Consider the following 23,611-nt stretch of genomic DNA (forward strand, 5'->3'; position numbering starts at 1 on the left):
AATAGATGGGAACAGTAATATGAGGGAGGTGGATGAGTATACAGATAGAATAAAGGTTAGATAAATGGGGAAATAATATGTGAATGAAGAGGTGAGTGGTTTGCTGATGGAAGAATAAATTGGTATACAGAAGACTGATGGAGCTGAGTAGCTGGATGGAAAAAAAAAGACCAATGAATGTCTATGCCAGCAGGAGAGCCAATAGATGGGTAAATGCTGTGGTATGAACAGAAGCAGGAGACCATCCATCAGGTGTGGATGGGAAGAGGATGATTAAAAGGAAGAAGAAAACGGGGAGAGGAAAGGGGAGCACTAAATGTATTATGATGATAAGGGGAATTGGAATTTGTTCCCTTAATAAGTCATAAGTTTACAATGAGTTTGAGGAAATTGAAAACTCTCAATCATTGATACCTTTTCCTTGGTATTTTAATTTTCAAAGAACATGACCTAGGATATCAAGTTATCTGTGCTCCATCCCTTGTGGGAGAGACTGAGCTTTAAAAGCTTGGGAATGAGCCCTTGTCTACCTGGGAGCCCATTAAGAAATAAGCCTCAGAGATCTAGCTCAGGATCTTGGCCAGAAGAGCTAGGCATGCTGTAAAGTCAACTAAAGAATTCTAATGCACTTTGTGCTGAATTCCAAAACCATAATTAACAATTGGCCTAGGCTTTATTTGGGAGTAGTCTTGTGAAATCTAATAGTTACAAGAGAAACAAAAACTGTCCTGAGAATTTTGAACTAGAACATACCAACAAGTATAAAACCAGAAATGATGCAGATGAAGAATCAAAGAAAAGCAAGGTCAAGTGTCCAGTCCAAGATCACATATTTAGTTAATGGTAGAGCTAAGAAGGGTTAGCTGATGCATAAAGAGAACTAGCTGAGTTGTAGGAAAGAGATTAATATCCATCCCTTCAGAAAAGCAGGTAGGAATATGATGAAGGTAAAGGTGTTGGTGTTTTCTTCAAAGAGACATCTGTTTCTGAAAAAGCAATCAGAAGAAAGGAGCTTCTTCACCAGGTCTCTTTCTTAGGCTATTTCCCATATGTATACCACAATAAACCTAAGGTGGAGAAACAATCCAATGGCATACACTTTTAAGAATAAATGTACAACATAATTACCATATTTCGGTTCTCATACTTACTCTTGTCTAAGTGTTTCTTAATTCAGTGGATTCAAGCCACAGGAACTGTTAAGGAGTGTCCAAACTGAGCAAAATCTGGTCAATATTTTTCTGAAACTTCTCCTGATTTCATTTTAGCTTAGGTCAATATGAAAGTTAGACTTTGAGGCTGCAGCTACATTTTATATTACTTGTAAATGGCATAGATATTTGATATATAGGTATAATACAGAAAATACCTAGACTGCCTTATACTCGTTGTGTATGCGTGTGTGTGTGTGTGCGAGAGAGACAGAGAGAGAGAGAGTCAGAGAGAAAGAGAGAGAGAGAGAGAGATAGAGGGGCAGGGGCAACTCAGTTTTCTGACTGCATCTATTCTCCAAAGCCTAAAACACACATATGGGATAAGCATATGGGAAAAGCGTTGCTTACTTTTCTCCATTCCTGGATACCCAGTAAGATGTCCTAATAAACAGCCCCCCAAAAGTTACAAATTTCTTCGAACTTTATTGATACACTGCACAATCACAACCATCTCGTATTCATCCTGAATTAGAAAAGGTTACAACTACAATGTAACATGCACAAAATTCAGGTAGTATATTCACCCTTAATACAATTATTGACAGAAATCAAGTCTTCATTGATTTTTGAAGGAAAAAATAAGAAAGAAAATAAACGAAAAAGAACTCTAGAAGTTATACTCTTGTATCATGTGATAATTTTTTAAAGCATTTGAACATAGATTTGTTTTAAGGATAATTGTGAGAATGGGCACACCCATCGTCTGACACAGCTATAATGGCACCATTGATAAGTCATAATTTTTTTTTAATCTAGAGGACTCTGAAATTGACAGATACATTTTCGTACACCCACACATTCCTCACAACTGCACTTTACATGTCACAAAAATTTTTGAATGATTAAAAATGCTCCCTTTAACTAACACAAGGGAGCTATTATTACTTATCATTGCTATTATTGATATCCTTATAAATCTGCCAATAATATAGAATGTGGCCCTAGAAGGATAGTAAAGGGTTCACAATCTTTCTTTCTCCACTCAGTGGCGTGGAACAACTATACGCCTTTAAAAGGGCAACATTGAAAGGAACAAAAAAGAAGCTATTTCAAAATACTGGAAATGAGGCTTAGCTGCTTACTTTCAGGATGAAGACAATGGTGCCTAATCAAGTCCACTCCACATTCCTTTGGACTCCGAGGATCCCGCACCTGAAGGCTAAATTGCACTGGTTCAGCTCTGTCTTTCTACCCCATCTTTTAATTGCAAATCTATTTCATCCTCCTTTCATTTACTTCTCTTCTCTTAAGTAAGAAATGAGGGAAATGAGACTGGCATTTTTATTTGTTTGCTTTTAGTGATCATTAGGAGTTCTCATCATATGGTATCTTTTGAAAATGTTGCTTTCCTACTTACACACCTGTGAAGTTTTACTGCAACTACTGAAATGTATTTGTCTCAAAATCAAAAGGGAAGCTTTGGATAGAAGAAGAGGTGATTGGTTGTAAGTGTCTAGGAATAGAGCTTGTGTGGAAAACAAAACATTCTCACTGTTGGAGAAAAAAGATTAAAAGGTGAATTTACCAACAAGAAGAATTTTATGCTCCTTCGCCCAACTCAAATAGATTAAACTTTAAAGAAATTTTGAGAGGGAAGATGGGAGGGGAAGTGGGCTAGTTCCAGGTGACAGCTCAGGGTTAAATTGACCCCACCCCACCCCCCATATCCCACCTCATCATGAGTCATTCCTCCCTTCCTTCTACCGATGGGGCTTATGATATCCATACACAACTCCAGAGGGGAAAACATTCCCTTTGGTACCAGAAGTGCCAACCACAACTAGAGCTTTCCATTTACAGCTGCTCCTGATGCAATGGTAGCGATAAGTTTTCTTTGAGATTGACTTCGCACTTTGAGGTTCTCTGCTCTTTTCACATGAGTCCTTCCAACATAAGCAGAACTGGGTAATACCTCCGTGTTGAGAGCAAGTTGACTGAATCCATGCAGAAACGGGTCCTTACATTTAGCCTTGGTGGTGGAGTTTCTGGAGTCCCAAAGCACACTTTCCTACCCAGGTTTTGAGAAGAAACTGCCCAATCTGTAGAATGTATCATCTAAGTACGAGGCACAAGTTTCAGGGGACAAAGACCAAGGCCTCTTTTTGATACAAAGCCTTACCTTTCCTTCTCTTCCACCTAGCACAACTGCAGAACAGCCGTGTACCATGCCCTTTGCATAACACATGTGCATGTTTTGACCACTGCTCACCTATATGCCCCCTCTCCCCCCCGTTAAAACAAAAATAAGAAAAACTAAACACACTTGCTTAGACTTGCAGATGACTGTATCAGGCACTTGACATTAAACTACTGAAAAACAAGCTTGGCCAGAGCCTTAACACTAGCACTTTCATTGGCATTACTTTGGTGGAAATACATATTAATTGTGTTTGGGGAAGGGGGAAGTTTTCAGAGTAACTACATTGCTGAATTTCTCTCGCCTAATATCCTGATAAGTCTTATTTGGTTTCCTTCCCATGTGGAAAACCTATGAAGAGTTGTAGGTTGCTCAGAGTTTTGTTTATCTTCTTTTTTGCCCATTACCCCCATGCCTACCATTGGCACCTTGAAAAAAAACTATCCAGGAGGCTTTATCCATCCGCCCTTCATATGAGAAGTTGGAAAAGCATGTGTGAGTGTAGATATTGTCTCTAGTAAGCATTTAATATTCTATATGCTTCAAATGTTGGGTAACAGCTACTGTTCTATGGAACCATCCCCACAAAAGTAACCCAAACAACACAGAAGCAGGAGTATATCTAAAGTGACGAAGAACCATTTTCTTTCCCAGTGCCCAGTTTCCTCGGGTCTTATTTACTTGGTCTTCTTTATCCCAGCTGAGGATTGACTGTAGGATTTTTTTTTTTTTTCTTTCTGAAACATGGCTGGAATAGGCAATCTCCAGAAATGCTTCCCGGTATCCAGTGGAAGGAGGCAGCACAGAGTTCCATGATAACTCTGAGACTCAGCCTCATTATTGTGTTCAAAAGGTTCTGATGATCTTCCCAGTCAAAGAAGGATGGGTCCCTTCCTCTAGAACAAGTCTTGGCACGAAGAATATGTATAGCTTGTCCATTTTAAGCACTATGTTCTCCAAGACCATCTACTCCCCAGAGCCTCCACATTTATTTTTACTCCCAAGTAACACATTTATTATCAGTGGAACACTCAAATGACACGTTTAATTCCCATACAATGTCTGACACCAACCCGACTCCAGGTGCTGAATGTGATGACAGATCTAAAACATCGATGTCCGACCTTTAATTCTGACTTTGCCTCTGCTCATGATTGTCCCTGGAACTTGGAATCAATACACTGCTTTTGGCACATCATTTATGTTCCCAGAATCTGGCTCCTGGCAGCTCACTAGGAAATGCAGATGTCTGTTTACAGCTGGCAAATGTAATATTAATTCCACTCGCACCAGCTCCAACTATTATCAAAGTGCTGAGCTTTTTGTATGCCAAGACTACCTACCTTTGTATTTATGTATCTATTTATGCGTGAATGTATATCTAAGTATATATTCCCCCACTGTGTATGTCATGTTCATGTGCCATTATGGACAAAACAAAGAGGCCATTTATATTGGAGGAAGAAGATCAATTAAGCATTAAGGGAATGGAGCTCTATAAAGCTCGTATTTATTATTTTTTAGACTGTGGACCTGAACGTTTTCCAACTGAGGCAGGGCAGGTCTGTGAGATAGTCACTGTTGATACTTCTTTCTCATCTCCTCAGTCGGTCAGTCCTTGTGGCACAGGTAAAGAGGGGCACAACTTTGCATGGGTTTGAATGCCGTTCTTTTGGATTCCAGGCACCCTTGCTGGCTGAGTCCTTCTTGTTCCAAGAGATGATGCAGAAAAGTCCTGTCAGCTCTTGTTTGTCTGCTGGATCTGCTTTGAACATGGAACACTGAGGACATTCTTCCCCAAAGCCACTGGAGAAGCAGCCTGTATCAGAGGAAATTGTGTGTCACTTACACGTTCCCCTCCTGTTTGCAGTGTTGTGTTAATCAAGTGCTTGGAAATTAAGTCAGTCGCTCAAGTGCCCTCAGCTCAGAAGAGCTTCCTGAAACAAATACCAGAGTTGTCAACATACCCGCCATGTAATTGGCTTCCATCAGCTTTTTACTGGATAGTTTTCAAACAGATTAAACCAAAACTGGAGCAAGGAGGAGACAATAGCTGAAGTCATTGTACTCAGACGGGTGGACTGCTCTCTTCACACCGCAGGGACAGATGAGTGTTTTCTCTCTATATTCTTGCTACTAAGAAAATCCAGCCATGGAGTAAGTCCCATAGATTTCTGACATACACTTGCCTGAAAGGCTGAGAGAAATATGAAGGTTGCCATCTTGGTCTTTCAAGTGTGAAAGGGAAAAACCCCACAGTATTGATCAAGGTTTTTCCAGGGCTGATCTGCTTCCCAAGAAGATGCTTTTAGAAACAGTCTCTTCTGGGAATAGTTAGTGACTGATCCTTAGATTGTTACTTTGGTCCATCTGTTAATAGCATCTACTTTGGGTGGATAGGATACCACATTCCAAAAAGTCCTTGACATATTGCTTTTCTATGTTGTTAGCCTGTGAGACCATTGGCTTTCATATGAAAGTTGATAAGTATTTTTGAAGATGCCAATGTCTGCTGAAGGTAGAGTAGAAATGAATACAAAAGGAATAGACATGATATGATTAGAAATTAATATGGTGATGAATTGATGGTGAGTAGTAAGGAAAGAAATAGAAAGAAGCATTAGATAATTACATTGATAGATTGATAAGCAGAGTAAATAGATTGCTACAGAGGAAGATGGGTGGGTGGATAATTGGAGGGAAAGATAAATCAGACAATTGAGTAGATGGATAACCACATGATTACTTCAATAGCTTGATAAACTCTAAATAATCAGCCATCTATGGATCTTTTTTTTTTTATGACTTAGACAACATTTTTTAAAGAGAAATACTAAATTCAAACTGCTTCCCCCTTTTTGGTCAAGTGACTTCTTAACGTTCTTTTGAGTTGTGTGTGCATAGCCCCAAACCTCTAACCCTTATAGCTGATGGAGAAAGTGGTTAGGGCAGAGTGGTTAGAGAAGGAGAACAGAATATACATACATATATATGTGTGTATATACACACACATATATATGTATATATACACACACATATATATGTATATATATACACACATATATATGTATATATGTATATACACACATATGTGTATATATGTTTATATACACACATACACATACATATGTATATAAGTATGTATATATGTACATGTATGTGTATGTATGTATGTGTGTGTGTATATATATATATATATATATATATATATATATATATAGATGAGATATCTTCCCAGAAAGAAAGGATGTGAACCCGAATGTAATTAGATAATAATAAGCATGGAGGGAGGGATATGTACATTATAATAAGGAAAATGGCCCAAAGCTTAAAAGACACAGATAATAGGACACTTGGATATAACTCTTGCTGTGCACTACATTATAAGTCAAGTTGTGTCTTCAGGGTGTTTCTCATGAGGCACGTTTTTGCCCAAATGGAGCTTATGGTTTGGTGGGGTTGGGGGGAGTTTGGTACTGATGATGATGGGAAGAGGAGCAGAAGAAAGGGAAGGGCCAAGGTAGCAGGGACAGATTCCATTTTTGGACACACCAATGAATGATTATCCTACATATGGTAGAATCTTGCCCACCCCTCCTCCCAACCCCACTCGTATTCAAACTGGAGGAAAAAAAATCAAATAAATCAACCCCCCCCAAAAAAAAATCAAGAAGAAGAACAGAAACAAACAAAAAGAAGCCCAAACTGGTTTGCCCTCCGCAGTGTAGAGTAAAGTCTGTGATATGGAGAAGCAGGCGTTGCTCAGAGGACCTATGATTTCTTATCAAAACTTGATGAAGAAGTGGGCAAAGAGGGTCCCTGATAGCCAGAGACACGCCAGTGCTCTAGAAGCCGAGTTTACACCATCAATGACTGCTCCAGGCCCTGTGTAGGGGAAAGAGAGACAGATCCATTAGCATGCACCCAAAGGGTACCATACTTATTCCCTGACAAGCATAAATATAGACATGCTTCTCTGTGAGCATTCCCCCATCTCCCACTTCCCACAATCGATCCTTCCAAAGCTGGATAAATGGAAAACACCCATTGGAATTATTTAGAAACCCCAAAAAAGGGCGATTCACTGAAGTACCTTAACCACTGTAGCCTGCTCTCAAAGACTGTGGTTTAAAAAACAAAAGGGGTAGAGGGAGGCATTGGCATTTTGTTAGGCCTATGGGCTGAAAAGTTAGGGCAGCAGACAGGGCTAAGTGGTAGTGGCAGGACCTGACTGTCACTTCAAAAGCAGTACCTCTAACTGTGGGGATGGTGTCCAGAACAGACAGGGATAGGAGGGGGAAGGCAGGCATGGGGCATGGAGACAGTCCATAGCCGAGAGAAGCACGTAGGGGAAAGAAAGAGGAATGGAAACGTTTTGTGAGCAACAGGATGCTCAGTGTTGGTGTGGCCAACTTCTCATTCTGTGTAGCTGGGGTATTGTGGAGGTTCCCTCAGAAGTAGCTGAGGAAGAATCAATAATTAAACTCCAGAGTTTTAAAGACTATGATTGGGTTTGTCACAGCAGTCAGCAAGGCCTCTCTGAAGGCCACAAAGAAGACTCTGTGTTCTGTCCAAATTGCCACCTAATGGCAATTACCCTTTCTTCTGGCCTCTCTGGCCCTTTTACACACCCTAGTGAGTCACCCATACTCCATTGTTAAACGAGACCATCGAGTCACAAGTGTTACTCCTTTCTCTTCACCTGCCACCCTTGAGAAGACAAACCATGTGAAGTGGGATGGTTCTAGCCTGTTCTGAGGACTCAGGGCAAATATATCAGGGTCTACTTCACCTCTGCTTTCCTCCATCACCTTTATTTGCAAGCCATAGGAATTTGGAGTCATAAGTAAGGCCAGTGGGTAGCAAGCAGAGAATATTCCAGGGAACATGGAATCAAGTATAAGACATTGGGTGAGAAGCCATCAAGAGGCATTCCTGAGAGCCAGTGACAAAGAAAAGGAGTTACAGACAAGACCTGCATGCCCCTTTTGCCTTCTCAAGCCAGGAAGGGCTTCTCTGATGCTTTTAGATGCAAATTGGCTTATTGGAAATAAGCATGATTACTTTAAGAAGCATAGTTGGTGCAGGGTCTCCTCAAGACAGAACTGTAGTCATCTGGCTTGCTTGTCAGTGTGATGCTGTGGATCCACGTCCTGCCTAGGAAGGGACTTCCTAGCAAAAGGGATACAAACCTTTTGCCTGGGGAAGTATAGACCTCTCACTTCAGCAATGAGCACATAACTGTTCCAAGTCCAGTAATTTTCACACGGATACCTTTCCTTCCTCTGATTTCCAATGTACACAATTCTTCTACTGACTAAAAATTCACATTTACTTGCTGGCTTGAGAGTCTGGCTCATGCTGCTCTGCATTTTTGTTAGACAGTATTCACAGACAAGGACAGGATCCAGGCACAAGCCCAGTGCTATCATCCTCATGAAGGCTCCATACATATTTATGAAAAGTAGCCTGACTCTGGGGCCTCCATCAGTCAAGACATAGATCTTAAGGAACCATACTGGCCTACAGAATGTACCGAGTTGAAAAATGCCCAAGTTGGAGCTCAAGGTAATTCTCTATATTGTCTTCTTCAAAAGATGAATGATTAAGATTTTTTAATGAGTTTATAAAGAAGTGAACAATGCAGATTTATAAGACATATGTTTCCTTGAAGATTCTATCAAATAGATAGATGATATATAGATAAAGAGATAAAGAGATCTATCTATAAGTAGATAAAGAGCGACGATGTATATTAAACTAATCATATGTATGTGTGGGTGGGTGTGTCTTTGTCTACTTCATGATGCTGATATTAATTTAAGAAATAACTGAAGGCCTAATAAGCTCCACTCTGGGGAGAAAGAGATCTTCAGTAGGAATCACTTTATCCCAAGTTCTACCAGTATTTAAGCATTTCTGTGGCTGTCATGCTACCAGCACAAGGTTGGATATAGCTAAAACAAAGCAGAAAAAAGCAGTATATGAGGAAGGCAAAGCATGAAGGGTGAGGTACAAAGAGAAAAGGAGGAAGAATCATAAAGACAAATGAGGATCTCTGGTGGTGTGTGGCAGTTGCAATAAGATGTTCATTACCAATCGGGCAGAGGGTTTATAGCCACAGTTAAACTTCAGTTGAGTGTTCCAGAGAGTGGAAACTGTGAGGGTGACTTAGCAGACATAAAGGGTGCTCAGCTTGCTTAGGATGATGACGGTGACATGTATTTACATGGTGCTCTCTAGGTGGCAAGCGTGATTCTAAATGCTAAACGCGTATTTACTCATTTAATCTCCACGAAGCACTATGAGCTGTGTGTACTACTGGCATTCCCATTTTATAAATGGAGAAACTAAAGAACAAAGCAGTTAAGTGCTTTGCTATGGCGACCCAGCTTATACACCCAGAGCCGGAGTAGAACTGAATCACTGTCTATACAGTCAGCACCCTTGATTGTTACAGCTCTACATCCTTTCTGTGGAAAACGACCCTTTGTGCATCTTTTCCAAGGACCACAGCAACACGTAGTGAGAGGAGTAACTGCCTAGGCATCTGGAGACCCAATTTCTTTATGTGATTCTGCTGCTCCCTCGCTGACAGGTATCCCCTCTTCTCCCCATCTACAAAAGGAGAAGAGATTGGGATTGATACCTCGAAGGCTCTTCTCCTATTAGCATTTTGAGTTATTGTATGAATGGAAACTCTACATCTGGTACTAGAAGGGACAGCTGGTGAACAGCCAGATGGCCTTTTCCAGTTGGTACAACTGGGTTTTTGCCCCTTGGCATGTCACCTCCTAAGACAGCAAGTGGGCACCAAACATTCCCGGGTCCTCCAATTTCCTTTTCTGGGGTCACATTTTCTATGCAGCTTCAAGGAGCTTTATTCTTTACAGGTATGAGGAGCCCTGCTTTATGTATCAGATAACATGGCAATTTAATGCCAAAGTGTCTTTAGTCCATCAATCTATGAGCAATGGCTACGAGCAATCTACAAGCCTGACCAATGAGTTAATGTAATCCAATATAATAGAGATTAAAATTAGCATTGCTTCCCTCAAATATATCCTGCCCACATTTGAGATTTGGCAGGTGGGCTAAATTCCAGGACCGCAAAGGACCTATAGGAGGGTTCTTGAACTTTATTGAGAGCAGGAAGGAGAGCTCACATCTGCGAACCACTCTGTAGGTTGGAGGAATGTGAGATGAAAGCCATCAGCTATGAACTGATTTTTTAATTGCATCATTGCAGTAACCCTGATTCTACTGCTAATGAGGAAAATAAAGCACTTAGTTTGGGTCTCTCCCGAAGGGTTTCTGTGTGGTAAGGACACTCACCTGATTAGTCATGAGCTTCTTTGTGCTTTAATATTGATTACCACTGTTCAGCTAATTGGTGTGGTTCCAGAACACTTGGGGCTCATTTTTGGTCCCTTAGGCTGGTAAGAGGCTTTTGCAAATGTTAGCTCAATGAATCTGTTAAGGGAAGGGCATGCTACTGGAGGAACTCAGGAACAGCTGAGCAGGGGTAGTACTAATGCCTGAACACATAGCTTCAGATGTCCAGTTGACTCTGTTTTTCCTATACCTTGGTTTCTTCAGGTAACAACAGCTACATGGACTTCTCCAAGTACTTGGCACACAGCATAATACTAGCTATAATTTCAATAAACATGGTCAGGAATTCAAGTGGTGCCTTCCTCCTCATCATCCCCCTACTCTCCCCCCTCCTCCTCCTCCTCCCCTTTCCTCCTCCATTTTGGTGGAAATAGGGAGAAAGTTAGTTCTTATCTCAAAGTTAGAATCCAGAATTTGAAAACATAAGCTGAATTTTCAATTGTGTGTTCTGCTACAGAAAACTAACCCTGAAATGCATCTGGTCAAAGGATGAGAATTTGAAGAAAAGATGGGACCGAATGTCTAAGGAATGGTGTCCTCAAATGAACAAGTAGAGTATGTGTCTTCTATGAACCTTAGGAAAGGTTTTGGAGGCACTTGTACCTCTTGGCTTTACTGTCTTGTTCTTGTAGCCCTAGACATCCTTTGGGGTAAAGTCACTGACCACTATAAAAGTGTACCAATCCTGGCAACTTTGGAGGCAGACCGGTTTGGGTTTAAATCCTGACTTTGTGGCATGCCAGCTATGTGATCTCGTACCAGGTACTGTCAGTTTTCTTACTGAAAATAGAGGTGATAATATTGAGTTTACAGGATAAGGAGTCAGAGTGATTAGTGTAATAGCTGGCACAATGTAGTTAGGTGATCATGGTAACCATTGCTGTGGAGCTTTCATATCGCCACCTCCACCCCCACCTCACACTTCTTAGTTGAAGCTAATATTGGCTTATTTCAATTTTTCCCAAATAGTTGAAGTTGTTTTCAGGTGTGGCAAGGTTTTTCTGGTAACAGAATGAGGAGATGAGATCATGAGATAGGGGGATGCTGAGAGAGGTTGTTGGCCGTGAGGTGAGCTTGGGAAGACACGGAGCATTGAGCAGGGTGATGGGAGACGTCCAAAGCTATGCTCTATGCAAGGTCCAAGGGCAAAGGATTAGTCTCATGAGGGTAAGGGACCCCCGCACTAGCCTCAAAGCCACCGCATTCACTCAGCGAGTATTGATTGGGAAGCTGCTGTGAGCCAGTCTCTGTTTTCAGAGAGAAAGTCAGTCTCTGCTTTCACAGAGCTTATACTTTAATAAGACCTGGGATATCCTTTCTTCTAGTCTAAATCAGTCAACAAACAATTGAAAGAAGAAGGGAAGGAAGAAAAGGAGAGAGGAAGGAAAGCAAGGAAAGGAAAGGAAAAGGAGGAAAAAGTGAGGGAATGAAGGAAGGAAGGAAAGTTTTTAAATGCCCCCAGAGTCTAAGAAGAAAGCCATTTGGAACAAATAACCAGCATCCCTTTCATCTCAGGAACACCTTTCCAATTGGAGTCTTAGGAGAATTAAATTCAATAGAGAAGACTGAATTTGAATTCTGGCTCTGGGACTCACTAGCAGGATCACCTTGGACAAGACCGTCAACTTCTCTGAAACAGTTTCTTTTTTTTTTTTTAATTTTAATGTATAAAATGGGGAGGGGTAGTTTCATCTCCCCTTGTACAGTTGCTTTGAGGACTAGTTAAGATGATGTGTGAGATCACTGAGTAGGAGTAAAGGATGAATAAACACTAGGGAAATTAGAGCCAGGACAATAACTGCTGGTCCTTAAAATAGGATCTTTTGTGGGGATCCAGTTTTAAATAAAGAGACCTTGTGGAATACTAGGCTCTCAAGGACATTTGCCAAACACCAGCTGAAAGCAAACTTGGCTATGGCGAGCAAGCAAGTGACCTGGTCACTCCTTAAAAGACCTGATGTAGCTACTAACCACAGGCAAAAGCTTCCTAAGGAAGCAAATATATTAAGGGACCCAACTCTGGGCATTTGCCCCATTTCAGGAATCATTTTTTATGGTTAGCAGTGACTCAGTTCAATTAGAATGGCTGGTACAAATATCAGCTTTAATTAAATATTTGTCAGGGATAAATTGGAAGTGAGAATGTGTATTTTTGCCCTTTCCCCTGATCCAGTCCCTCCTCCACCCTTTCAGTGCTAAGCATTGTTTCCTTCATGCCGGAAGTGGAGCGTCCCTGAGAATAGAAGCTGAAATGATGACGCAAAGCCACAAAACAAACTGTGAATGACAACAAAATACCTTGGGGACAGATATGCAGACAAAAAATACTTTAGTCTTTAGCATTTAGAAAGAAGAGGGAGATGAAGAGATAAATTCCAGAAATGGTAAGTGGCATGAAGGTCAATTGGCATGTGCAGTTCTGGGCCAGGGGGAAGATATATGGCCAGATGTGAAGCACAGCAGGTTGGGAGAAGGAGACAAAGAAACAAACAAACAAACAAATAAAATAAAATCCACTGTGGAGAGACGACTTACGTTGCTAAATTAAATAGACTCAACATCAGATTTTTAAAAAGCAAATTTGATTGAGGGCTTAACCTAAAACCAGCCTGAGGCCCAGCTACCCTGCAAATAAGAGTATGTGGCGGCATTTGAGGGGTGGCCCATCACCCTCTGCAGAAGTAGGTGTTGAAACCCAAAGTACCCAAACCCAGCACAGAGCTCCCCGCCAAGTATATTTAGGCTTACAGAAGAGATTTGGAGCTTAAAAATGGCAACGAAGGTACTGAAATGTGTCACGGCTTTTCCTTTCCATGACTGCCATGAAAATATGGCATGGTTCTTCAGCAACATTTAGAGTGTATCACTGTAATTCTACTAAAATAGCAGGTGGTAGGGTGATCACATTAAAAGAGAAAAGAAAGAAAAAAGCCCACAGGCAAGTTGAACTTGGTGATCGCACAGTGAGATCAATGAGGTATCTGAAGTGTAAGAAGATACAGTTTTGTTCTGAAATTTGGATAGGTTTTTATAAGTATGAATATGAACTATGTGACCTTCCTAATGAGGAACCAAAAGGATAATGATGTTCTTGGTGATTAAAAGAGGAGCAAGGAAATCTAATTAGAGGATGCATGCGTTACACTTGTTGGTGAAACATAAACCTATTTTCAGCAGCGCTGGCTGATGAAGGCGCTTCATTTCCCTTCAAAGCGAACTCTTCCTCCATTGTCTTTAATTACAGCGGAAAACATGGCACTGTGTTGTTTCACAAGGAGGGTGAACCCGGCTCTCCAGCGCCAAGACTTGCAAAGAAAGAGGCCAAGAAAGGCAGCCATCTTTGTTTTGTTCTCTCCAGCTCTCCCTGGCTTGTATGTACCACAAAGACAAAAGCTGCAGAAGTTGACATCAGAAGTTAATTCGAAACTGTCAGCTCATCACAAACTTGAAAGAGACAAGACTTTGGTCTATGCCGAACCACAAGCTCTTGTGTGTGTGCTCGTGTGCTGACATCAGCACACCCGAATGCTCAGTGTTAGATTCTAAATGCTTAGGCTAATAGCCAGATGTCAATGATTCAGATAGAGGAGGGTGGGGTGCACGGGAACGACAAGGAACCTCATCAGGAATGAAATGTGAAATGTCTGCATTTTTTTTTTCTAATATGTTGACATTTTGCAGGTTGGGGAAAATACAAATGATTACGCTGCTGTCATCAGCCAAAAAAGCAATGGTATTTCTCTCTGACTCATTCGCTCCCACCTGGATTTAAATTGTGGATTTGGAAAATAAAAAAAAAAAAATCATATACATTATCAGCAGGAAACGGACAAATATGTGCCGCTTTTGTTGTCTCTGCAAGAAGAAATCATTTGATGAACGTCTTCGTAAGCAGTGAATTGGAATGTCTGATAGAGCGTCCCTCAGAAGGAAGACCCAGGGTGGGGGGGAAGGGGACCCTCCATTCCAAATAAGACATATGGAAGCTGGAATGCAAGGGAAAGTGTCAGAGAAATAGAAGTTTGGTTTCACTGTGGGGAGAAGACCACGAGTCCTTTTGAGTGTTTGGATTCTTTTGGTTATTGGAGAGTTTTGCACTGTGTAACACTTTCCCTGATGCCCCCGATTGACTGGGAATTATATTTATTAATGCAACCAATGTTTCCTGGGCAAAAACCATTGCAAGATACAGAGCTACATCCTCTAAGTGCAGAAACAAATACAAACAAAATATAAGCTGCCCTGAAAGCCCACCAGACGAGCACTTCTCCAGCGGGCTCAGAATCACGTTGTGGACAGGGTAACATTGAGTGGAACCTTAAGGGATAAGTACAGTTTTATAAGACAGAGAAGAGGGTAGAAGCCTCCATCTGTGACCCTACAGCCTATGGGGAGACCTAGGATGCACGTGGGTTGGCAAGAAACACGAGGTGAAGATCAGAGAGACCCAGGTGCAAAACCTGGTGTTGTCACTTCCTTCCAGACTCCTCTTCTTTGAAGTGGGAATAATAACAGTACTGACCTCAAGCGTCTGGCTGACACTTAATAGCTAGTGGCTTTTCCATTTATTACATCCCATTATTTTACTGTTAACTGTCCACTGACCTGTTTGTACAGGGTTGGGAACTTTGCTCCCCTTTGTAACTAACTCAATCTGAATGGATGGAGGGATGGAAAGACCTGAAGCAGCATGATCAGAGGGTGACACGTGTCATGGCAGTGGTGTTCTGGGTTTACCCTGGTGGGTGCACGGAAGGCAGTGGGAGGAGCTGAAGGATAAGGGGATGTGGATAAGGGGACTCCTAGCCTCCAGCTCAAAGGGGTGGGCAGAGGAAGTCAGACGAATGGACAGATTCCAGTGAGAGTGCCTAGGCGAGAAGATAAGGTGTGCATTTGAGTGAGAAACATGCTTGAGAAAGAAAGTTAAGGAAGTCAGCACCTGGGTGTGTATCACAGAAGCCGGGAGCAGATGTTGGGGGTCAGAGGGGGGTCTGGAGCTGAGACTTGGGTGGGTTTAGGAGGGAGACAGAGCATGGCAGACCAAGGTGTGATGGTGCCTGAGGAGGAGATGGGAACATGGACTGTCCCTGTCAGAGGTTTGGAGGACAAAGCTAGAGGAGATGTAGGACAGTTGGCACAAGGCCTCAGGCCCACTCCTCGGGTGGCCCCTGGAGGCAGCTGGGAGAAGGTGTGCGCGTTAGGACACCTTAATAAAGGAGTGGGGAAGGCCAGCAGAGAGAGGGGCGTGTTGGGGTGGGGTGGGGGACAAAGCTCTGCCTACAGGTACCACGGGGGTGCACGGTCACCGGGGGAGCAGGGCATCAGGCAGCACAGGGTGGAGCCTGAGAGGAGTTTGCTGGTGCTGCCCGTAGCTGAAGGAAATCCAGTTTGAAGAGCAAAAGCATGGCCATTAACAAAAGGAAATCTAGATTCTGCCCTTAAGGCTTGTGGGGGGCCGTGGGGTAGGCCGAGCCCCGGCTGCTCTGGGAGGCTGGGGCACTGCCTAAGGAAAACCCAGAGCCAGATGCTGCCTTTACTTGCATGTTTTGCCCTCTTCACTTGCAAGGACAAGGTTCCTACCAGTCGTCCCTCGTCCTGATGCTTAGCTCTTAACGTAACTCCTGTGCATCGCTCCGATCTCGCAGATAGATGTGAGCAGCCTATTTTGGGGTGTGCAGCAGCCCTCCCTTCCGCGTGGTCTGCGCCCTTCGCCCCACCCCACCAGTGCCAGGAGCCCAGGCCTGACCTGGCTCACCGGCCGCCTGGCACTCTGCAGTGCCCGTGTGACCAAGTCCCGAACCTGTGCCCCATGTGCTCTCAGGGCGGGGGCTTGGGCGAAGGGGGTCGGGCCGCTGGGAGCAGGGGGCAGCTTCCCAGAGGCCAGGGCCGGGCCTCTGCAGCACCCAGCCTGGCACGCCCCGGGGTGCCCGCCGCCCCAGCCGCCTGCGCCGGTGCTGCCATCAGTTGCCCTCCCCTGTGCTCAGAGCAAGGGGCTTTCCCACAGAAGCAACATTTTAGCTGCCACCATTTCCAAGGCTACGGGTGACAGTCCTGGAGACCTGTCACCAGCGCTGTCTCTCCACTGCCGCTTCCCTCCAGAACACTCCGCTGGGAGTCAGTCCATCCTGTTCTGTTCTCACATCTCACAGGCAACCAGGGAACAGAGAGCATCGCTTTGTTTGAAGCAGGGTCGGGACCAGAACACCGTTTTCCTTGCTCCTGCTCTCGCAGTGTTCTGGTGCCTTCCCAGGACCGCGGGGGCCAGGCGCGAAGGCACACATGGGCGGTCGCAAGTGACATTCTGAGCTGCACTCTGCCTCCCTGACCTGTGCTGTCGCTGTGGCTTTTGAAGGGGCGGCAACAAGCATGCCGGGAAGAAACACCTCATGTCAGCACCAACCACTGATTTGTCTCTGCGTGTGGCCTACCCACCTGCGTGTCTCTCCCCGCCCGCCCCATCACACCCTGCCTCAACCTGTCCGCCAGCTCACTGGCTCACAGGCTTTGTCTTATGTGTTCTTTTGAAACTGCTTTCATCCCACTTGCCCTTGTTCTTTGCATGTTGGTAGGAAATAGATAAAGATGTGTTTGTGCAAGAGACCTGTTATGACTGTGTGTTGTGATGGGGTCACAGTGCAGAGTCAAAAGGGTCTCCAAAAACAATTCTATAGTCTTTGAGGGCAAACACCAAGGTATGCCTGAGGACATATGTAGGGGTGGGGGGTGTATCGGGGAAGTATGAGTATATGGGCTGTAAATGTAAAAAATCATCCTTTAAAAGAATGGGCTCGGATTTCTTTTTTGTTTTTGTAAATTATTTTGAGGAACCTTCATGCACTGTTCTTGGGAATGCAAATCAGTGCAGCCACTGTGGAAAACAGCATGAGAATTCCTCAAAATTTTTTTTTAAAAAAAGAATTACCATATGATCCATTAATTCTATTACTGGGTATTTACCCAGCAAAAATGAAAACACTAATTCAAAAAGATTTATGCACCCCTATGTTTACTACAGAATGGGTTCGGATTTTAGATGGAAGACGGGAGATGCTGGTGTGAGAAATGGGTCCAAGTAGGCTAATTGTTGACATGGGTATCCATCTGGAAGGACATCCACCAATGTCCATGTTGGGTTGCCAAGTATGGTGAGTTGGATCAAAATAGGAGAAAGAGCTCAGACACTGGAACCATAGTACATAGGTTAAAATCTCAGCTCAAACATGTGTAAGCCACTATGAGTTGAGTAACCTGCCTAATGTCTCAATTTCACCCTCTGTAAAATCGGGATAAATACAGTACTAACTTTCTAGGGTCAGTAAATGAGATAAAACACATAGAACACCTAGTCTAGTGGCTCTGCATGTAGTAAGTGGTTGGTAACACTAGTTAGCCATAATTATGGGAATACTGAGAACTAGAAGGAACACTGATGGCCAGCAGAAAGGGTGGGTCAACTGGACAATGTCATTCTGATCTTGTGTTACCTATTTCCTGTCAGGCATAGTGTCAGATAATCATAGGACATCTTTTCTAAAATACTTGTGCTGATGAAAGAAATAAGGCACTGAGATTGCCTCCCCCAGAGCCATTCAGCCAGTGAGCAGCACAGCCTGGCCTCAGAGAAGCTCTGAGTCTATAGACCCTACTCCATCCTGCCATATTTCATCCCTGGCATCTGAACTCCTGCTGCTGGCAATGCCAACACAACCCTCCAGTCTCTATATACATGTTCAGTCATTCAATAAGATTTTTCTGACCCACTACTGTGTGCTGGGTTCTAAGGATCAAACCAGACATGGTCCCTACATTCATGGAGCACACAGGCTTAAAGGAAGGAAAGGCTTTAATCAAACAAACTGCATAATTGCAACTAGCAAGTGGAGCTCTAGGACAAGGACTGTAGCTGTTGGGGACTCTTGTGTCCTCCTCACTGAGAACGGTGCCAGTGCCCTATTTGCAGTAGGTACTGACAGGTACTTGCTGAATGAATCCGAGTGAGTGCCCTTGGTAAGAGAGCCTTCAGAACCATCATGTGAGAGGGTGTACAACGGAGGACTGACCTACTCATAGAGGTCAGGGAAGGCTTCCCTCAGGAAGGGATGCTGCAAGGTCAGTGGGTACCAACCAGGTGAAGCAGGGTGGATTACAAGGATTGGAGGTGCTGCAGTAAAGGGCACGAAAGACTCTGGAAGAAAGGGATGCACAGTCCAGTCAAGCGACATTCTTGGCAGCCGTACCAAGGGAAGCAGTGATAAGATGGGCTGTGTCACAAGTGTGGGCAAGCAGCAGAAGTAACCGTGGTACCTTGCATTCCTACAACAGTTCCACTTTGTCATGCCTCCACGGTAAACATTGTCTTAGAGGTAATTCACAATGACAGTCAGCAGGCCAGGAAGTATCACCCCAGTTTTAGCTGAGTCAGATGAGGCCCAAAGACTTTGTGTGTTCTCAAAGTCACGCATCTGAACACAACACCTGTCAGGCTCTCTCTCTGTAAGACCTACACCGTCCTCTCACCAGCCTTCTAAAGAAGGTATCGCTATCCCAATAGCACACATGAGGACAGTAAGGCTCAGCAACATTAAGTGGTTGGCATGTGGCTGGCCAAATTGGGATATGAAGCTATGGCTTCCCTATAGACTGAATTATATCTCCCCACATTCATGTGTTGAAGACCTAACCCCCAATGTGTATTTGGAGATGGGGCCTACAAGGAAGTACTTAAGGTTACATGAGGTTAAGTGGTAGGGCTCTGATTTCATAGCATTAGGGTTCTAATAAGAAGACATGCGAGAAAGCCCTCTCTTTCTCCTCCCCTCTCTGCCATTTCTGTCTGTATCTCTCTATTGATGACACACACTCAGAAGAACGGCCAGGAGAGGACAAAGGGGTCATCTACAAGCCAGGAAGAGAGCCGTCACAAAAAAAAACAGATAGATAGATCTTCCTGGCTTGATCCTGGACTCCTGGCCTCCAGAATTGTGAGGAAACACATTTCTGTTGTTTAAGCCTACCCAACCGATGAGACTTTGTCATGGCACGCCCAGCAGGCTACTACAGTCTTAGTATACCTTTGCTGTTGTTATCTGCTATGACACACCTTTCTTGTTAGTGGTAGGGAGGCACAAGAACCTAGATTACCTGGTTGTCAGTCCAAGATTCCTCTCTTGACCACATTCAATACCCCACATGACCCCACTGACAGGGTGATGGCGGAATGAGGTCAGAGTATCATACTCATCCTACCCTTCCCTCAGTTTTATCAAGACCAAGACATGGACATTCACAGATCTCAAGGCCTGGGCAGCACTAACGGCCTGTGGTTGTCCTAGCTCCAGAGCTATGAAAAGTCACAGAGCTGACTCCAGGTCTGGAAAATCCACTTTTTTATGTGACTGAGATGGACTACAGGGAAGTAGGGCTGTGAGGCTGCTGCCTCTGGAAGCACAGCTTGGCACCTGCTGCTGCTTCATCTAATGGTACATGCGAGTATGTGAGTGTGCACGTGTGTCCATCACACCCTGTGCACCCAGGATCTGATGGAGGGCCCCATTCTGGGTTTCATCTAGCACCTACTCACGGGTACATGTACTTCAGTGCTACTTAACCTCGCTAGTCTTACTTGTCATTAAAATGGACTTAATAACCTTCTTTGTACAGTACTAACATAATGCCTAGAAACCAGTAAATATTTGGGAAAATGGTGGATATTATTACTATTATTATGAATAATGACCCCCAATACTTCTATTTTAAAATGAAGTTTGTAGAATTAACTCATTATCCCTTTTTGCCTTGAGCTAAAAGAATAGAATGTCCATACTAGGGTGACTTTCCCAAGGAGACCATCATTTGATAATCCATTTCATCTCTGGGCTCAGTTCCCCTTGGTGCTGCTATGTGCAAAAGTAGGAGAATACTCATCTATTTTACAGGCCACCAAGTCAAAGTGTATCGATTTGGGGGAAAACCCCCTCCCCAAAATATGTATTGACATGAGTGTGTATGTGAAAGCCATCATATTCTACATGCTTGTCACCTAAACTGTGCAAACCAAATCCCCTGAAGTCTATCTACTAAGGACAAATAAGTCGGGGAGGTGGAGCAGGCAAGCCTATCTTTGAAGTAGGCTTAGATTCAAAAGCAAAGGCATTCAGGCAGGCAGAGGAAGGAAGGAACATGCTGTACCCACCTGCCACTGCTGATGAGGGGCTTATTTCTAAGACACACACAGCACAATGCACACACAATGCAGAGAGAAAACAAAAGACATAGATCACACATTTCAGATGGTTGGTGGACAAAGTTTCGTTAATGTCAACGCTGATAGCTCGTTCAGGGTCTGAGATACACACGGGAAAATGAATACCTTCTCATCCCGCTCACCTCTAACCAAACCTCAGCAAATAGACAAATACATATACACGCAAAATATCACAACGAGCTGGCCCTGGCACATGGTGTGAAGTGTTGCACAAGGACATGGACGTAGCAATGGGGAATGGCTGAGGGAGGGAGAGATAAGGTCTTCCAAGGGAGCCAGTCAGGGCTCTGGAGACCTCTCCATCCATATGGGAGGGAAAGACCTTCAGAGAAGGGTTTGATGCTCAGCTGTGGACAGGACAGTTGTCTTGATGAGGACTCAGACTACTGCTCCATCCACTCCAATGAGGGAGAACATGACATGGCAGTCAACATGAGAATCATGATGGCAGGAGTTGAGTCGGTTGAAATCTATAACTATAACCCCCAGAATCACAGAGTCTTCCTAAGAAGGCATCTTAAAATTGTTTCTAGCTTAACCCCGCAGACCTTTAGATACTACAGTTGAACTGTTCCACGGTTCTGTGTTCTTTGCGGCAACCACTGTTCAACTTGGTTCAGAATTGGGTTTACTCCTTTTGTAAGGCGCAAACCTTGCCTTTCAATGGACCAGGAGATATCAATCCCTTTGCAAACATCACTGTATCACATGCTTAGGAGAATGATAGGGAGAAGCATTTTGTATCAAAGGGTGGTGGGTTGAGCAGTATGGATGGACACAGGCCAAGCATATCGAGCCTTCCTCCCTCCACAGCCCCGGAGCTCTCCCTCCTGGCCGAGCCCACTGCATCCAGGCTTCCTGCACTCACCATACAGTGTGATGCTGGCGTTGGTATTTCCAAGCTTGTTTGTGGCCACACAAGTATAGTTCCCATAATCCTTTTCTGAAACATTGAAGAAAGTCAGAGTGGATATGCGGCCTTTGTTCTCAATCCTCACGCCGCCCAGGCCGGTGGCTAGCCTGCAATAAGAGAAGGTATTGCTGGTCTGGTTCTACCATTAGCGTGAAATAGCAGACAGAGATCCCTACAACTAATCTCAGATTCTGAAACGAGGTCATTTCCCCACTCGCCAGCGTCCTCGATGTTTGTTTGTTTGTGTGTTTCTAGCTCTAAGAGGAGTCTCTTTTACAAAGGGGACTAATCCATTTTGGTTTTGTCATATCTTTCCCCTTTCTTTTATCATTCCCTTTCCATGTGGGGAATGACCCATCAGCTCTGCATCAGGTATGCTCTATTCCCATTTTCGAGGTACCTGGTATCTTCCTTGAACCACTGGAATTCAGCCATAGGCACTGCAGAGGCTTCACAGCTCAAGATACCCTTTTGACCAACGGACACACCAGTGTTCTTGGCCTTTGAGATATAGGGAGGGTCTGCAGGAGGAAAATGCAGAGTGATTTCATGAAACAGATGAAAGGCACATTGAGTCACCTGCTGTACAAATGGATTTCTTGTGCCACCCCCACCTTCCCAGGAAATAACTGCTTATTTTGGGAAAAGAATTTCTGGGTTGAGGATATTGCATTTACTCCAGCATCTTCTCAAGCCTTCTAACCAATTCAAAGCAAACAATCCTCCCCATTAGCTAAAAGCTCTGATGGGCACAGGTAAACTCCAGGGGCAAAATGTCAAATGGGGACAGTCATGGTGCAAAGCAGTCTGAGACAGTATTTTCCTGTTGGAAACAATTTGGGGCGATCAGAATATGGCATTGCCATGACCAGCTTGTTCCCTCAGTCCCTATGTTCTCTTTTTCCCTGAAACTTCATGACAATGGGTCAACTCACAGTTTACAGTGATTTTTACTTTCCGCACATCAGGTGCGGCCACATCATTCAAGGCGCTGCATTCATACTCCCCAGACTGGTCACGTTTGATGTCAGAGATTTCCAGGTATTCATCCTCACTCACAAAACCCTGGCCTTCTGGGAGGAAAGAAAGAGACAGAAACAATCAAGAAACTGTGAAGCCAGGGACGGAACTATAGTCACATCTTGAGCTTGTAGGGGAAGGAATACAAAAAAGCTGTAAAAATGGCATTTGAACATCCAGTCAAAGGGTATAAGATACCATGTTGACCAAATAGTACAGCATTTGGGAAAAGAAATTCTCTGCTTGAGTCTTGGGTCATTGCGTTTTTGTCCAACTCACTTTAACTTTTCAGACCATTTGAAAAGAAAAGATTTTCATTATGTTTCTGATATTATGAGGATTAACTAAGAGAATACGTGTGAAATACCCAGCACATTATGAAACTTTGATATTTTAAAGAGGTTTGTTCTGATCGATAATATAATTTAAAATGTGGAAATAACCTTAGAGTATATTAGTATGGGTATCTTAATTTTTCATTATGTAGAAATTCTTTTGCCGGGTGCCTGGGTGGCTCAGCCGGTTAGGCGTCTGGCTCTTGATTTTGGCTCAGGTCATGATCTCAGGGTCACAGGATCCAGCCTCTAGTTGGGAGCCACGCTGGGTGTAGAGCCTGCTTGAGATTATCCCTCCCCCTCTGTCCACCTCCTTTGGCTACAGAACATACA

The 23,611-nt window shown here is 43.6% G+C and overlaps 1 protein-coding gene across 6 annotated transcripts in view; it reads right to left on the reverse strand.

Moving 5' to 3' along the window:
* OPCML (opioid binding protein/cell adhesion molecule like) overlaps positions 1 to 23,611 on the reverse strand; it is a 1,083,697-nt gene that overhangs the window by 63,357 nt on the left and 996,729 nt on the right. For 2 of the 6 annotated variants that reach the window (XM_077894222.1, XM_077894220.1), the window contains 5 exons: positions 22,859 to 22,996; positions 22,324 to 22,444; positions 21,879 to 22,030; positions 20,939 to 20,965; positions 1,618 to 7,236 (listed from right to left, as the gene is read on the reverse strand). In XM_077894222.1, coding sequence (XP_077750348.1) covers positions 7,136 to 7,236; positions 20,939 to 20,965; positions 21,879 to 22,030; positions 22,324 to 22,444; positions 22,859 to 22,996 — 539 coding nt within the window. In that variant the 3' untranslated portion in view covers positions 1,618 to 7,135. Of the gene's footprint in view, positions 1 to 1,617; positions 7,237 to 20,938; positions 20,966 to 21,878; positions 22,031 to 22,323; positions 22,445 to 22,858; positions 22,997 to 23,611 lie in introns of those variants that run through there. The other 4 variants (XM_077894221.1, XM_077894224.1, XM_077894223.1 and 1 more) reach the window with 4 other exon arrangements.

Source organism: Canis aureus, chromosome 3, assembly GCF_053574225.1.
Source record: "Canis aureus isolate CA01 chromosome 3, VMU_Caureus_v.1.0, whole genome shotgun sequence".
Classification (NCBI taxonomy): domain Eukaryota; kingdom Metazoa; phylum Chordata; class Mammalia; order Carnivora; family Canidae; genus Canis; species Canis aureus.